Raw genomic sequence first — 17,289 nt, 5'->3', positions numbered from 1 at the left:
ACAGGGAGTCACGTGAGAATACATGGATTCAGCATGTATGTTGCAGTGAGGACTATAAATAGTGTGAGTCCAGCTCAATTGCACAAGTTTATAAGCAGGTTAGAATTCTACAACTGGGTGAAAATATGTCTTACACTGCTAAAATGTATTCTGCTAAAATGAATCTGTTCTTGTGTGAGCTTCAAACATGTTTCACCAGGTGTGGGATTTTGCTTTTGTGGTATGCGTAATACAAAGCTACTGCTTTGTACCCACTCATTCATTCTTGATTTATATGTGAGCCGTACAGCTGAGGAAATTACTGACCAGAGGAGATTTATCCACTTGTTTGTTAGTTGATAACCTGTCTGCTAGTGTGAATTTTCATTTCACAAATTAGAAGATAAACAGAATAGGTTTTCACTTGTAAGTAATTCATGTATCCTGCTTTTTAGGTCGAAGTAAGTAATGAACGTGGACTCAAGACTTCCACTGCTGTTGCTGAAGAAACAGATTTTACAAGAAAAGACCAACATTGTGACTCATTGTTCTGGAAGAAACCCACCATCCGTTCCTCACGGCATGTGGATTGTTCTTCCCACAGGCTCAGTGTCATTATCAGCGTTGTTATTTCGTAGAACCTTGTAGATGGTCTTGACTTTCTGAATAATTTACTTATATGGACACTTGTATATTGTAAATTTTTTTCTTTTTTAATTTCAATATTTTTACAATGTTTAGTGTTGAGTCATAAAAACAAAGAAACCTGTGAAAACTAGGAGAAGGGTGCATCTTTCTAAAAAAAAAAAAGTCAGTATTTTTTGACTGATAGGGTCATACTGTGCCTAGTCAAGATCGTGTCAGTAAACAGTAATTTTGACTACAAAATATGCAGCAAGAGTCAAACCCTAACAGTGTACAAGAGATCATTTCTATGCTATGTTTAGAATTCACTCCTTGCATTGTTTGAACTGCTGAATGCAGTAGGAATGGATCTATGACTCTTCTTAACCAGATGTTCAAGCACTAACTTACTTGCATAATTATAGCAATTCAGATATGACTTCTTCTCCTTTTCCAATCCCTTTTGCCCTGACTCCACCTCCAGTAGCTGTCTCTGATTGGAAGAGAAGTAGGACGACTGCTCTGTGGATGTCAGTCTCTAGAAACCCTTCCATCCAGGGCTGTTTAGATGTCTGTGATTTGCACATTTTTAAACTCCTTTCCTCCCTTCTCCCAGGAAGAAGTCAAGCATGAATGTACAGTACAAGGCACCAACTGAAGCCTTAGAAGCCTCTGGGGACTAATTTTTCTCTTAATTTAAAAGTAAACAAGCAAAACTGAAAATGTGTGTAAAAATTTGTAAAGTTATTTGTAAATACTTCTAGACAAAAAACATGTATGCACCTGTGGTATTTTGTTTTCTATTGTGTCACCACTAGCATAAAGTGATACACAAAGCTATTTTCTGTGGAGAACTGGCAGTCTTTTTAACAGAACACTTTATTTCTTTCTTCTTAATTACAATATAAAGTTCTGTGTAGATTTGTATGCCCCAGAGAGTCACATCTGTCTACAGAGCCTCTGCGCCTCAGCATTGAGCAGAAACTTCATTGGAGTTTCAGGACGGCTTGTGGTTTTGCACTTTTTTCACTTTATGATTTCTTTGGTGGTACTGTCAGGAAGGATGCTCCTTCTGGTATGTGTGTCCCTTCTTTTCCACCAACAGCTGAACAGAAGACCACTAAGTTGCTTCATAAATACCCTAAGCAATCTTCAGCTGATCTAAACATTTAGATCCTAAATTTGCTGTCTTCTCTTATATTTTCTATTTTTAAGTCTGGGCAAGTGAGAGCTAGAAGAAAGCTTGTCTTGATTCTTTCCCTCCTGAAATCAGTGTTATTTACTGATATGAACCTATTGGAGATGCTAATAAATACAATGGAAGTAGAGTCTATCATTTTCAGGTGACTAGAGTCTTGTGGTGCATCCACCTGCTTTCCAGCTAGTTAGCTCAAAAATCTCACCAGCATTGGAGAAAACACAAGCTGAACTGAGGTTAACCTTCCTTAAAACCAAGTGTGAAATAAGTGTGAAGAAACAGGGAACAGCAATGGTAAAAAAAACCCTTTCTTAGTATTTCTGGGACTGGATATACCTAAAATGGTATGGTTTGTATGTGAAGTCAGACTGGGCCAGAAATAGGGATACTTTGTATGAAGATGCCTTCTGCTCTCATGTATTTTTCTGTTCCCTCCTATGCTCTATTCACCTATATTCTAGAATGTTGCAAAGTATCAGTTTTGTCCCATCTTGGAAACTTCATCTTCGTACTCAAACCCAAGTACTTTGTCACAAAATTAATAGGAATAATGTAATTTTTTGATGCATAATGAAAAAGATAGTGTGGATTGCTTTATAGATGTAATATTTTAACTAGGTGGACACATTTTTATCTTTTCTATAAAATTTTACTTCTCTTTAGCCCAACAGATTATTTTACTTTTTTACATGATGCCTTAAAAAGTGATAATGCCTACCTAGCCAGTGCATTCAGTCTTGTGTTTGTGATGGCTCCAGAACTTTGGAGATGGGAATATCCGAGCACCTTTCAGTGTCTGACAGTTTCCCGGAGCTGCCTTACTTCAACTTTCTCAAGTACAGAGACAGGCAAGGATGTGGGCAACTAGCACAGTGATTCCCATTATACACTGTTCCACTTTTGGTCTTTACAATCCATCATTAATTTCCCTGCAATAATTATGATGGGCTAGCACATTAAAGGCCTCCAACTTAACTCAATGCTGCTCTCAGGACCAGGGGGTAAGAACAGAAAGAAGCACTACATTTCCCTTGGTTGTGCAGGTTCAACACTGTTCTGGCAGAATTTTGGAAGTGCATATTTGATTTTCTGCCAGAACAGACATGTCTGTTGGATCATGTTTTACAAATTTGTCTGAATGTGTCTAAACCCTGTCTTTCTGTGAGTCCTTCAGAACTGTGTACATGTCACAAAAATTCTGCAAACACAGAACCTGACATCTCTTCCATCTGAAATATTGATCACTTTTTAGCTAGGGAACACAATCCAGTATATCCCAAATCATAGAATCATAGAATCATAGAATCGATTGGGTTGGAAAAGACCTGGGAGATCATCAAATCTAACCCTTGGTCCAACTCTAGTCCATTTACTAGATCATGGCACTCGGTGCCACATCCAATCTGCATTTAAAAATCTCTAGGGATGTTGAATCCACCACCACTCTGGGCAGCCCATTCCAATGCCTGATTACTCTCTCTGGAAACAATTTTTTTCTGATATCCAACTTAAATTTCCCTTGGCAGAGCTTAAGCCCGTGCCCCCTTGTCCTATTGCTGACTGCCTGGGAGAAGACATCAGCCCCCACCTGGCTAGAATTTCCCTTCAGATAGTTATAGACAGTGATGAGGTCACCTCTGAGCCTCCTCTTCTCCAGGCTGAACAACCCCAGCTCCTTCGGCCTCTCCCCATAGGGCTTGTGCTCCAGTCCCTTCACCAGCCTTGTTGCTCTTCTCTGGACTCGCTCCAGCACCTCAATATCCTTTCTGAATTGAGGGGCCCAGAACTGAACACAGTACTCAAGGTGTGGCCTCACCAACGCAGAGTACAGGGGAAGGATCACTTCCCTGGTCATGCTGGCCATGCTATTTTTGATACAGGACAGGATCCCATTGGCCTTCTTGGCCACCTGGGCACACTGTTGGCTCATGTTGAGCTTCCTGTCAATTAGTACTCCAAGGTCCCTTTCTGCCTGGCTGCTCTCCAGCCACTCTGTGCCCAGCCTGGAGCGCTGCAGGGGGTTGTTGTGGCCAAAGTGCAGGACCCGGCACTTGGCCTTATTGAACTTCATCCCATTGGAATCAGCCCATCTCTCAAGTCTATCCAGATCCCTCTGCAGAGCCCTCCTGCCTTCCAGCAGGTCGACACTCCCTCCCAGCTTGGTGTCATCAGCAAATTTGCTGATGATGGACTCAATCCCCTCATCTAAATCATCAATATAGATGTTAAACAGGACTGGACCTGGGGACCCCTGGGGAACACCACTGGTGACTGGCCGCCAGCTGGATGCAGTTCCGTTCACCAGCACTCTCTGGGCCTGACCCTCCAGCCAGCTCTTAATCCAGGAGAGGGTACACTTGTCCAGGCCACGGGCTACCAGCTTTTCCAGGAGTATATTATGGGAGACAGTGTCAAAGGCTTTGCTGAAGTCCAGATAGACCACATCCACAGCCTTCCCCTCATCCACTAGGTGGGTCACCTGATCGTAAAAAAAGATCAGGTTGGTCAGACAGGACCTGCCCCTCCTAAACCCATGCTGGCTGGGTCTAATCCCTTGTCCACCCTGAAGGTGCTGTGTGTTTGCACTCAGGATGAGCTGCTCCATAACCCTGCCAGGCACAGAGGTCAGGCTGACAGGCCTGTAGTTGCCAGGGTCCTGCTTGCAGACCTTTTTGGGGATTGGGGTGACATTGGCCAACCTCCAATCATCTGGGAACTCCCCAGAGAGCCAGGACTGTTGGAAGATGATGGAGAGCGGTTTGGCAAGCTCTTCTGCCAGCTCCCTCAGCACCCTGGGATGGATCTCATCTGGTCCCATAGATTTGTTAGGATCCAGCTGATCAGTAAGTCAGTAACTATATTCTCCTGGAATACAGGAAGGCTATTCAGCTCCCTCTCCCTGTCTACCAGCTCCAGAGGCCAGTTGTCTTGAGGGCCACCTGTCTTACTGGTGAAAACTGAGGCAAAGTAGGTGTTAAGTACCTCAGCCTTCTCCTCATCTTCCTTAACTATATTTCCCTCCAAGTCCAACAGAGACTGGAGGTTTTCCTTGCCCCTCCTTTTGTTATTAGTGTATTTATAAAAGGACTTTTTGTTATCCCTAACTGAAATAGCCAAATTTACTTCAAATTCCACTTTTCTTTCCCTAATTTTTTTCCTGCATGACCTAGCTCTATCTGTAAATTCTTCGTAAGTAGCCAGCCCTTTTGTCCATAGTCTGTAAAGTTTCTTTTTATCCCTGATTTCTTGCAGAATCTCCCTATTTAACCAAGCTGGCCGTCTTCCCCTCCGGCTGGCCTTTTGGCACACTGGTATAGCCTGTTGCTGTGCACTCAAAATTTCCTTCTTAAAACATGTCCATCCCTCCTGGACCCCCTTGCCTTTAAGGGTTGTTTCCCAGGGTATGCTCTGAATCAGTTCTTTGAATAGGCCAAAATCTGCTCTCTGGAAGTCCAAAGTAGAGGTTTTAATGGTAGCTCTCCTTACATCCCTGAGGACTGAAAATTCTATTATTTCATGGTCACTATGCCCCAGACGGCCTCCAACCACTACATCATCTACCAGCCCCTCTCTGTTTGTAAACAGTAGGTCTAGCGGGGCCTTACCCCTGCTAGGCTCATTTACCAGTTGATGAAGGAAATTGCCCTCTATACACTCCAGGAACCTCCTTGACTGCCTCTTCTCTGCAGTATGAAGCTCCCAGCAGATATCTGGCAGGTTAAAGTCACCCACAAGAACAAGGGATGGAAATTTTGAGACATCCGCCAGCTGCTTGTAGAATAATTCATCTCCTTCATCATCCTGGTTGGGCAGTCTGTAACAGACACCCACAAGGGTGTCAGACTTGTTGGCCTTGCCCCTGATTCTGGCCCACAGGCACTCAACCTTGTCACTGCTGACCTCAACTTCAACAGAGTCAAGAGACTCTCTAACATATAAAGCCACCCCTCCCCCTCTCCTTCCCTGCCTGTCCTTTCTGAAGAGCTTGTAGCCCCCCATAGCAGCACTCCAGTCATGTGAGTCATCCCACCACATTTCTGTGACAGCAACTATGTCATAGTTTTCCTGCTGCACTATGGCTTCCAGCTCCTCTTGTTTGTTTCCCATACTGCGTGCATTGGTGTACATGCACTTCAGCTGGGCCATTGATTTCATTCTCAACTCGGGCTCTATGCCCTTAGGCCTATCTCTGGAGAGCCCAGTTGCCATCCCTTCCCCCTTCAAACCTAGTTTAAAGCCCTCCTAACCAACCCTGCCAACTTATGGGCTACAGTTCTTTTGCCCTTCCTAGATAAATGAAGCCCATCTGCTTTCACGAGACCGGGCAACACGGAGTTTGCCCCATGATCAAAAAACCCAAAATTTTGACGATAGCACCATCCCCTAAGCCACCTATTGGTAAGCTGGGCTTTCCTAAACCTCTCCTCATTCATCCCGGCTAGCACAGGAACTGAGGCAATTACTACCTGTGCTCCTGTCCCATGAAGAGATCAGGTCAGTGCCTTGAAATCTTTTTTAGTTACTCTGGTACTCCTTTTATTAATATCATCACTTCCAACCTGGACAACCAACAGCAGGTAATAGTCTGAGGGTTGGATAAGCTTAGGAAGTCTTTTGGTAATATCCCTCACCCTGGCCCCGGGAAGGCAGCAAACTTCCCTGTGGGACAGGTCTGGCTGACATATAGGGCCCTCAGTTCCCCTCAGAAGGGAGTAACCGATTACAACAACCCTTCTCTTTTTCCTCTTACCTGTAGTTGTAACCCATCCGTTAGACCGGGGGTAACCAGAAGACCTTGTAGACAGATCCTCCTCCTGACTGTCCTCCAACAGACTGTCCGAGTCCAGGGCCATATACCTGATTATAAGGGCGCCTTGGCAGGTGAAAGGGGTCGAGAGGGGGTGTTTTTGCCTCTACGACCAGGCACCTGTTTCCATTCGTCCCCATCCCTATGGTCTGTTCTGTCTGCCTGATGGCAGGAGGGGCTGGGCTTCACCACCTCCTGCTGGGCTTCCTTAGGAGTGGAAAGGGTGTGACTCCACCAGTCAATTTCCCTTTCACTCTCACTTATGTTTCTGAGCCTATCCACTTCTTCCTTTAGCTCTGCCACCAGACGCAGCAAATCGTTCATCTGCTCACATCGTATGCAGGTGCTTTTCACACTGTCCTCTGGTAGTAGGTCCAGGCTCAAATACACTTAAGATCTCAGAATCTTTACCAATACAGTGAGTGTACCATCTGTTTCACTTAACAAACAGAACAACCCTGATTGAGGGGAATTTGTCTTCATTAGAACCAGCCAAAAGGCAGACTGCAATGTCGAAGGAAACTGTCATTCTTTTCTAAACTGAGACACTCAAAATAGTATCAATCAACCTGTACATGTTAGGGGGAAAAGATCTTAGAATAATGCTTTAATGCTTATATGATTTTATATTGGCTAACATTTTTGTATAAAGCCTTGAGCAGTAGTTCCTTTATTTTTCAAAAACATACTTTCAATAAGGTGTTGGATGAGCCAGCTACAAAGGAAATAAATGTTGACTTTCTAAATAAACTTGGATAGTTTTCTTAAACTTAGCTGTAACATGCAAAACAGAATTTGCTGACAATCTTAAAAACTTAGAGATTATCAGTTACTGCAAACTATTCTGGTGGTATTAATAAGTCATACTGTTACAATTTAGGGCAGCTGAAGACCTGTCCTTGAAACTTTTAGACTTTTTTTCCTTTTCCCAAGTTTCTGCTTAATTCAAGTTTTACAAAGAATCAGATTTGCCACAGTACCTGAGCTTACAGGAAACTTGAAGATGTGACGGCAGAAATATGGCACTACATGTTCACTAAGGACTGAACCAGGTATCACTAGTTTCATAAGAGAGCAGCGGATGTCTTCAGGACCTGAAAACAAAAACTATAGCAAGAAATTAACAGGTTTTCCCTTGGTGTGGTGACATACAGTGATTACATATTACAATTTCTGGAATTATTGGTTGGATTCTTTCAAATCCATAGAGATTTTTTTTACAAAAAAGTTTGAAATAAATAAATTTTTGAAGTTCAATTTTGATCTGAAGCTAATCTCTAAAATGAAACAATTTAGAGTCTGGATTAGTTGAAAGGGTTTTTTAGTGCTAGGATATGACATTGACTACTATAAATAATTTTCAGTAGAGCTCTACCAGTTAAAATCATGGGAATTATGCCTTTATTATTCAGTAACTCCTTGCTTTCAGTAGTTCAGCAGATACCATAAAGAAGATGGTATTTACAACATATTAATAATCAGAGATTGAAGCTAGGGATATGGTTTCTAAATTAGCATGTGATGATACTTATTTTTCTTGTTTCAAACCAGAGAACACATAATTTTGCTCATATAATACATTCAAAAGCCTTTAGTCCTGCTCAAAAATACCCCCAAAAAACAACAATCCATGGCAGATTTCAGCCCAAACAACTGTTGATTTGTCCCTTTTGAACAGTGTTGAGTAAAGGCTTTCTTCCTTCATAGCTTCTGTGCAAGTCTCTCCTCCATGTTTGGATCTTGAGTTTCACCTCTCCCTCCAGTTGCCCACAGCTCAAGCGTTGCAACACCTTTGTCATCTCCAAGGACCTTGTTGGCAGGTGCAGCCTTTTTTTCAATACTGACTGCAATGTGCACCCAACTGCCTGCCTATTTTTCCCATGGGAATTAGCAGGTTGAAAAACCCAAGCCAGCAATCTATCAAGGTCCTTTAACAGACTTTGACAGTGGCAAACAAAAATTGACATCCCAAACTAATTGGCTTGCCTCCTTTCAATATTAGCCTCATCTAGTTTAATTATAACAGATTACAACGTGTGAGCTCTTTTAGACACTGAAAAATATTTCCTTTCAAGTTGAGAAAATGTTCCTTACATGTAAAGCTTCAATGTCAATGGGTGTTTTTCACAACTGAGTTAATCTCTTACCTGCTTCAAGTGTTTTGACAGACACTTGCTCCTTAGTGCCCAGTACAGTGATGGGATCATGCTGGTGCCTTCCAAAAAAGTGGTCTTACAGTAGGATGGCTGAGTTGCACCCTGAGGTCATGTCAGATGGGTTAGGATTGCATAAGCTGGAGAGTGCCCTTAATCCGTGTAGCCTTAAAGAAATGATGTCTCTCCCCTCTCTGTCCAGGGAGATGACTATCCCTGCAACCAGACCTGAGGATCAGGCTGAAAGATTCATTAGTTTGCAGAGGCTTGATAAGCAAACTAATACATGTGTATGGACTATTAGGGAACTCAGATCTGTGAAAATGGGCACATAAAGAAGATACTTCATATTGAGATTACTGCTGCAGCATATCTGTATTGCATGCTGGTGGTGTGTTCCCAGCATGTCACAACAGCTCTGATCACCTGGCATTACCAGCAGCACACTACCTCACTGTAAGGGGACACTAGGCTGTTCAGGACCCTAAAATCCTATTTAGCAGCTAAGGACACAGGTCTAGCCTATACTGCTTGCTGTTAGACAACTCCATATGAGTTGCCCCATTTTCTTCAGATTGATAAGCCATCTTTATTTATCTGCACATAAATGACGGTTTCTTGACATTGGGCCAACTTAGGGAGCTGATTTGTTTGCTCATCAGTCACACAACACAGTCCTGGATGTGACAGCTTTGTGGAATAGCTGCCTTTGCATGGTCTGTTGCCTCTCAAAACCAACAACAGACTCTGAAGACAGTCTCACTAAGCAGCAGTCATGCGTCAATAATACCAGGAATGCCAAAAAGATTCTCCTTGTTTTTCTTATCCCCCTAGGAATCAAAATCACTTCTTCAAGCTTTCTGCCCCACTTTCCTATTTGTTTCACACCAGCCACATGCAACCATGCTTTCAAAACTCTCCTGTGAGTGCCAAGCAAACTTACCGAAGCTGAATTTTAAGTTGCCTGAATATGATTCCAAGAGCAATCTAATTTCTCATTTTCCACAACATTGCATACCTGCCCAATTAGTAGAGCATCATATACAAGGAAGGGTTACAGCACCCCCTAGCACATGACATATTTGGAATGAGAACTGTGTTACACATGAGCAAACAAATCAGCTCCCTAAGTTGGCCCATACTGTTCAATAAAATGTCACTGGGGTGTACTTATACTGCTTTATCCATAGCCAGAGCCAGAGTGGCAAGCAGGTAAGAGTCCCAGATTCTGGGGCAAATGCAAGCCAACAACTTGTTTAAACAACCTTGGTCTGATATTAGTAATCCATACTGCAGTGGCTCTTTTTTTTCTTTTTTCTTTTTTTTTTCTTAGCAAATAAAGCTGCCTGGTTTATAAATTGCAGCCAGACCCCTCAGGTGTGTGATAACTAGTAACCTTCTCTGCCACTCTTACACATATACATGTATATATATATTCATAGTCATGTTTGGGTTTCTAAATGCCTTAGAATTCAAAGAAGTCTGTTTTCCCTGAAGTTTAGAGAAGGCTATGTCTGGATTGCTGTAGGGATTGTCCCTCTGAGCATTTGGAGACTAAAATAACACCTATGAAGATCACTGCCTGCACATGGGAGCACCTCCAAACCCATCCTGGTGCCTGCACTGGCTGGCATCTCTGGAGGATAACCAAGGTCTGACAGGAGCAAAAGAGTCTGACCATCACAGGCATGCCTCACCCCTGGGCTCTGCACCCTCCAACAGCCTGCTGGGGAATAGTTCTTCAGACACGTTCCCTGATGTGCTCAGGGCTGCATTTACCTGCATTTAAGCCTGGACCCTGGGCTGTAGTGCTCACCTGTGCTGTGCTGTCATTGTGTCTGTGCCTGTCAGGGACCTCTCTGGCTCAAAAAAGTGCAGAAGGCTAATCTCAGGAAATGAGTTCTGATGAGCTTTTGAGGACTACAGAATCACAGAATATGCTGAGTTAGAAGGGACCCACAAGAATCATTGAGTCTAACTCCTAGCCAGCACAGAACCATCATCAAGAGTCACACCACATGCCCATGAGTATTTTTCAAACCCTTCTTGAACTAAGACAGGCTTAGTGCTGTGACCACTTCCCCGCGGAGCCTGGTCCAGAGCTCAGACACTCTCTGAGTGAAGAATCTCTTTCTACCATCTAATCTAAACCTCCCCTGACCCAACTTCAAGCCATTTCCTCAGGTCCTGTCACTGGTCACCACACAGAAGAGATCAATGCCCCTTCTCTTCACAAGGAAGTTGAAGACTGTGATGAGGTCTCCCTGAAGTCTCCTTTTCTTAATTTCATGCACTCTGATAAAAATATTCTTGTCTACATTAGGGGTCCACATAAAATAAGCTGTGTGCTTAAGAAAGTGTTTAATGCAAGTATGTAGCTAACAGATGATTAATGGCTATTTTCAACTCACCAAACCTGTTTTACATCACAATAATCAGAAAGGAGGGCAGTCCCATGGTGTAATGGTGAGCACTCTGAACTCTGATCACAAGGTCGTGAGTTCAAGTCTCAGTGGAGACCCTACTGGGCAGTTAAATGCCTCCCTGCCATCCGATCCCATCAGATCTCGGATGCTCAGCAGGGTCAGCCCTGGTTAGTACCGGGTGATGTAGACAGTCCTGAGAACTTCACTGTCACCGTCCAAGCTCGCTCGGCCATGGCAGATGCACCTTGGGACTTAAACGGTGGGGCCAGTTCTGCGCACGCTGTGCCTTACCTAAAAAAAAATCCACTGCACAGGCTCAAAGGGCACACCCCCACGTGGGGAAAGCCCTTCCCAAATCCTCGTTCGCGAAGTTTGTCCATACAATCAGAAAGGAAAAAATCAAGCCTGGATGGGTTAGCCCTACAAGGAAAAAGAGATTTCAGAAAAGAAAGAAGCCAGACTTACTGAAGGCAACACACTAAAAGCAGAACTATGTAGCAGAAAGTGGGGGGAGGGAGAAAAATAAAAGAACAGCAATTTTTATTTTTAGCATCATCATGTAGCACTACACTCAAAATGATTATTTACTAGAATCAAAACCACCACAAAATACAAGCAACACAAATATGTAACTTGGTCCCGGCTTTTTGTAAGAACTCAACTAGTTTTACAGCCTGTCTTTCACCATTTAAATTTTTTATGCCAAGAAATAGGTAAAAAAAGAATATTAAAAGGAAGGTTTGCTTTTCTGCTGAGCATGTTATGCCACCTCATGGTTAGTGACAGAAACACCACCACACTCTCAGTGCTGTTTCAAAACCATAGCAGAGGAAAAAGAGTAGCACATCTCAGTTATTGGTGCACAGTGCTGAAATGTCAGGATCCCACTGGGATCAATCATTGCAGAGTGCTAAGATCAAATGTGTGAATTACATTTAAAGACAAAGTACTGCAAAACACATCTCCTTTTAACTGTTAAATTTTCTGTTTTACTGCAAATATATTGCTAACATTACACATAATCCAACACTGACACGATACCAGCCTATAAACACCTCCTCCTGTGGAGCTATGTTCCTGTGTTTAGCTTGTTTCAGTAAGTTGCCATTATCTTGAAGCTCACAGAGTCCTCCCCTCCAGGAAGCGTCATCTCTTTGCATCTCTCACTTTAACAACAATAAATATTACTTACTTTCAATTGGATAACTAACATGAAATTCCAGTCATGGATGTGTATAATGTACACCTAATTAATGAACTTGTGTTTTACCATGACCTAAAAGTCCTAAGGTTAAAAAAGTCCAGAACCTCAGGAGAATATGGTTTTTCATTTGAGCCAAGAGTTCATAATATATCCTAATAAAGATTGGGTTACGTGTTTATAATAAATTATACAAAGAAGTAGAAATGGAAGGTGGCTAAATCAATGTGACCTGGAGTGGAGTGAGTTAGGTGATGGCCAGAGCCCCAGCTACACTAAAGTCACTTCAGATAACATGTTTTTTAAAACCAATGAGTTAGACTCAGGTTGCTCATGCATGAGTAGAAATAGAATAATGTTACTTGAACTTAGACATTTTTTACACAAAATATTGAAATTTAGCAGTCCTGAAGGACAGTCCCGTGATGTAATGGAGAGCACTCTGGACTCTGAATCCCAAGGTTGTGAGTTCGAGTCTCACCAGGGACCATCCTCCCCAGGCAGTTCAATGCCTCCCTGCCATCCGATCCTGTCAGATCTCAGATGCTCAGCAGGGTCAGCCCCAGTTAGTACCAGGTGCTGTGACAGTCCCGAGGACTTCCCTGTCACTATCCAAGCTCGCTTGGCCGTGGCAAATGGACCTCAGGACTGAAATGGTGGGGCCAGTTCTGCACACGCTGTGCCTCACCTAAAAAAATCCACTGCGCAGGCTGGAAAGGCACACCCACATGGGGAGAGCCCTTCCCAAATCTTCATTCGTGAAGTTTAGCCATACATACATAGCAGTCCTGACATTGGTAAAGCAGCAGCAGGGAAGGAACTGTGTCTCTCTTGCTCCCAAATATATTGTGATAATCAAGCTCTTAATTTGGGCATCTCAGTCCAGCCCAGAGTCAAGTCAGAAGAATGTGAAACAAATATATTCCAAATCCTATGTTTTACTTCCTAATCTTTCAATGCAGCATACTTGGCTTCACGCAGTTCAGAGTACGGTCAACACCTGAGCATCTGAGGAAACTTAGATAAAGTAAAAACATATTTAAAGCAAAACCATTTATTAATTAAGCAGACACATGGCATCTTGAGAAGTGGAAATGAGGCATGAAAAAGTTGGGATTTTGGAGCTTTTTCTTTGATTTGGTTAACTCTCAAAGCAAATGACCTCTCCGGGACACATGAGAAATGGCTACATGCAGATAAAAATCCCTCTTCTATAGAGTAGTACAGTCTTTCATCACAACAGGTGATAGAGAAACTTTATCCGGTTTATCTCTCAGCAAGAGGCTTAAAGGTTAACTTTGTAAAAGTAAATGTGAAAGTCAGGCACTGTTTGCATTTGAATATTCAAATTCTCTTCTCAATGTAGTTGTTTGAAAAATGGTCTGTGCCCTGTTTTTTGATGCAAACTAACTCAGAGACAATAAAATGCTCCTGGTTTGTATGTCTAGAAAGTCTAAAGATGGATTCTCTCCCTCTTGTCCAGAGAATGTATTTGTTGAGGTAGTAATCTGCAGCACAAAATTACTGATACGTTTAGGAATCATCCTCATTTCTCTGTCTTATCAGGAAGTTCATATTCTTGAAGGATGACTTGCCATGCAAATAAATTAAAACACCAACCTCATCCGAAAAAATGCTAGATATTTCCTACTCAGTAGTTACTGATTATTACAGCAAAACAAAATACTTTCATTTAATAAAGTTTTCATAGTAGTAGTAATAATTTTGTTCAAAAATGCTGTAAGCTTTTAAACTTACAGTGCAGAAATACTTAATCATCCTGAAATCTCTTTCTAGAGATTGCTTAAGCAAGGACATCATGTGCTGAGGAAATGCAATATTGGAGTCAGAATCTTTAGAGAGTAAAAAAAGCTATACATTATCCCTTCTTCCCCTACTTACAGTTTCTAGGGCTAATTTGGCCAGCCATGAATAATGTATTGCAGGATGGGCTTCCTACCTTTTGAGATTCATTCTATTCATCAAGTGTAACTATTATGACTCTCCATCTGCTCTGCGTGACATATAATTTTGCATAGCATTAGGCAGCATGTTGAAAGTGGGAGCTCCTTAACAAATACAATTTCTGCTTCCAAATCACATACAGATGACTTCCTGGAGCTGACTGGAATATGCACTCCAAAAGTTGTGTTCTGAAAGCACTCACATCCTCTATAATGACATTTAAAATGACTAATGAAAACCTGTTTGGACCAACCTATTAGTGATTAATGGCATGTAGATATGTCTTTGTCCTCCTGGAGAAGAATGAAGGCTTGACTTCCTCACTAGATGTGGCTACTTACTTTAACACAGCTGTTACTCTGAGGTCCAAACCTTGCTGGAAAACCAAGAAGAAAATGCAGACCTTTATTCTTTGTGCTAGGCAGTTGCAAGGCATTCCACTAGTCTGTATCAGCCACAAACACTTAAGGGAACAGCAGACACTCTGAGATTGTTCTGAAGGAGCTGCTTAGCAAGACCTCAAACTAATGGCCTCCATTGTACTGTGGTTGTGACATGGAGTCCCACTCTGGGACCTGCAAAGTAATATTTAAGCGCTTGGTATCGTGCTCTTCTGTGACATGAGAATAGTAACAGCTATGTAGTCCATATCCACAGAAACAGGATTTTACTCAGATTTGGCTTGTTTTGTTTTGTGGAGCTGCTGGCTACCAAGGATGGTGTTTGTATGGAAGCCTTACTAGTAGTTGCCAGGTCACCTACTAGATTCAGTTGCCTTTGACTCCAGACAGGAATTGTCACGTGGTTGCAGAGACAAAGGACCAAAGCTATATCTCATTCAGAGAGCAAACCTGTGCTGGCATCAAACTTCTTTGTTCTTCCTCACCATTCTCCCAAGTCTAGTTTGAAGAGAGGGACCAAGGTCTGCCCATGGCTGTGGCTGGCAAAGATGAGGGCACAGTAGCTGTTCAAGCTCTGTATGAATCAATACACTGATGCAGGACAGGGCCTCAGGCACCAATACTTGCCTCTGCTGTGGCATTTTCACTAACTCCTCAGCATGGTTTACAGTCAGGCTGACTCAAAGTCCTGGCAAGGCTGGCCCAGACTGGGAGAAAGCATGGGCCAGGAATGAGAATTTTGAACGACGCATCAAAGAAGAAAAAATAGGAAAGGGAATATTCCATATTCAGAGAGAAGAGGCAATTTAGAAAAAATATACCAGTCACAGAGAGTTTAACTCCACAGCCTATAGGAGGAGTGTTACAACAGAATAGTAAGGGCTATGCAGGAAAACAACAGAGAGAGAGTGGGATTCCTTCATTTCACTTAGGATTCTGATGTCTATTTCCAGGCATGTTAAGGGTTGTGTGCAGGTTGATGGGTAAGTTGACCAGTTATATAAAAAGAGTATTTATACTTTTTGGAGTATGAGTATTATATACAAAGGATTGTGCCACTTTCTTTACACACCACTTTAATGGGTGTTCTTCAGACAAATGAAACTATTCAAGTTATTAGGAGCTATGCGTGATCACAAATAGCTGTAGAATGTGGGATTTTCTTTTCAATTTTAAACTTCATAAACTAACTAACCACAGAAGAGTTTAGCAACTAAAAATAACAGGACTGGGTTTTATCTGTTTCTTTTTCTCTCAGGGAAAAAGTAAGAGAAGTTAAAATAAAAAAAAAAATTAAAAAAAACCACAAAAAAACCATAAACCACAGAACTGTCCATGGAATAGGTTGAAAGACTCAAGTGGAAAATGCTATTCTTCATTGTAGTTAAAAGTGTTTCTGAACACTTAAAGCAGTTTAGAAACAGTGAGGAAATCTGACACAGTTGCCAGACTTTATTTCCACTTCAGTGCTTAGTCATAAAGTAACTCAGCACTAGTACTCTGTGTACCTACTATGGTTAACACCTCATGACATCCTATTGCTCTCACCAAAACTCAGTGCTGTGTTGCTTTGCTGTTGTTATTTTTGCAAAGTCAAACAAAACCCGGAAGTGTTTATTAAAAGGTTTCACAAAGCAGACAAGAAGACTTTCCTGAAAACTACACTGCAAGAAAGAGTTGTACTATAAAAATACAGTGCTAAGACTGATATAGTGAAACATAATTTAAATTATGGGGATCCTTTGTGTGGACTACTTTTTGGTCATTGCTTCTGGATGTGACCTTTCTCCCCAACCAAAAATTACACCTGCTTGGCTTCATTTGGATTCATCATCTGAGGAGTTGGGATATTTCCCAGATTTCTAGTAATCTCATAATTTTTTGAGTGGTTTGACTTTCAGTGAGTACCTGCAACCATGCTTCTGCCCAGGAAGGACTGTTGGCTTCCCCTGCCCTTGCAAGAGGGGAAGGGGCAGTGCTAAGGTGTTATTCAGCTTACTGTAGTTATGCAGGGTATGAAGTCGGCATCCATGATTATGACCAGCTGGGGTGCTCACCCAACTGAATCCATCCCTGGGCTGTCTGATACCCATGTCAGCAGACCGAGCTTCCTCTTCCATCCAAAACTCCTCATATACTGTCATGCTCTCCTGCTCAACCTGGCACTGTTAGACCATGATGTTCACCACACCACGATCCAGGTTCCAGGCTGCTCTATAGTTTTCTGGCTGAGCCAGGGCTCCATCTCCAGGTGGAGACTTCCACAGTATGCTGAGGAAATAACCAGGTTAAGTGGCCTGAACATATTGACAGGGACCCAGCCCCACTGCTGTCACTTGGCTGGTGTTATTTACCATGCCAAAGCAGTCTGCATCTTAGCTGTAATGATCAAAATAGAGCTGTTGAGGACAAAATAGGAAAGACTGGGCCATAATGAGAAATTTCTAGGAAGCATCAGCTTTTTCTAATGGAAATGTTCATTTGCAAATTCCATAGTTAATGGCATCAAATGAAAATGTTTTGCAGATGCATAAT

At 42.3% G+C, this 17,289-nt stretch overlaps 1 protein-coding gene across 3 annotated transcripts in view; it reads left to right on the top strand.

Moving 5' to 3' along the window:
- NKAIN3 (sodium/potassium transporting ATPase interacting 3) overlaps positions 1–1,540 on the top strand; it is a 360,493-nt gene extending 358,953 nt beyond the window's left edge. For all 3 annotated transcript variants that reach the window (XM_071553098.1, XM_071553096.1, XM_071553097.1), the window contains one exon: positions 435–1,540. In XM_071553098.1, the coding sequence (XP_071409199.1) occupies positions 435–448 (14 nt within the window). In that variant the 3' untranslated portion in view covers positions 449–1,540. The remainder of the gene's footprint in view (positions 1–434) is intronic.
- Positions 1,541–17,289: the final 15,749 nt, after the last annotated feature.

This window comes from Pithys albifrons, chromosome 4 (genome assembly GCF_047495875.1).
Source record: "Pithys albifrons albifrons isolate INPA30051 chromosome 4, PitAlb_v1, whole genome shotgun sequence".
In the NCBI taxonomy this organism is placed as follows: Eukaryota; Metazoa; Chordata; class Aves; order Passeriformes; family Thamnophilidae; genus Pithys; species Pithys albifrons.
Note: the sequence above shows the minus strand (reverse complement) of the source record. Positions and strands in the feature narration are given on the sequence as shown.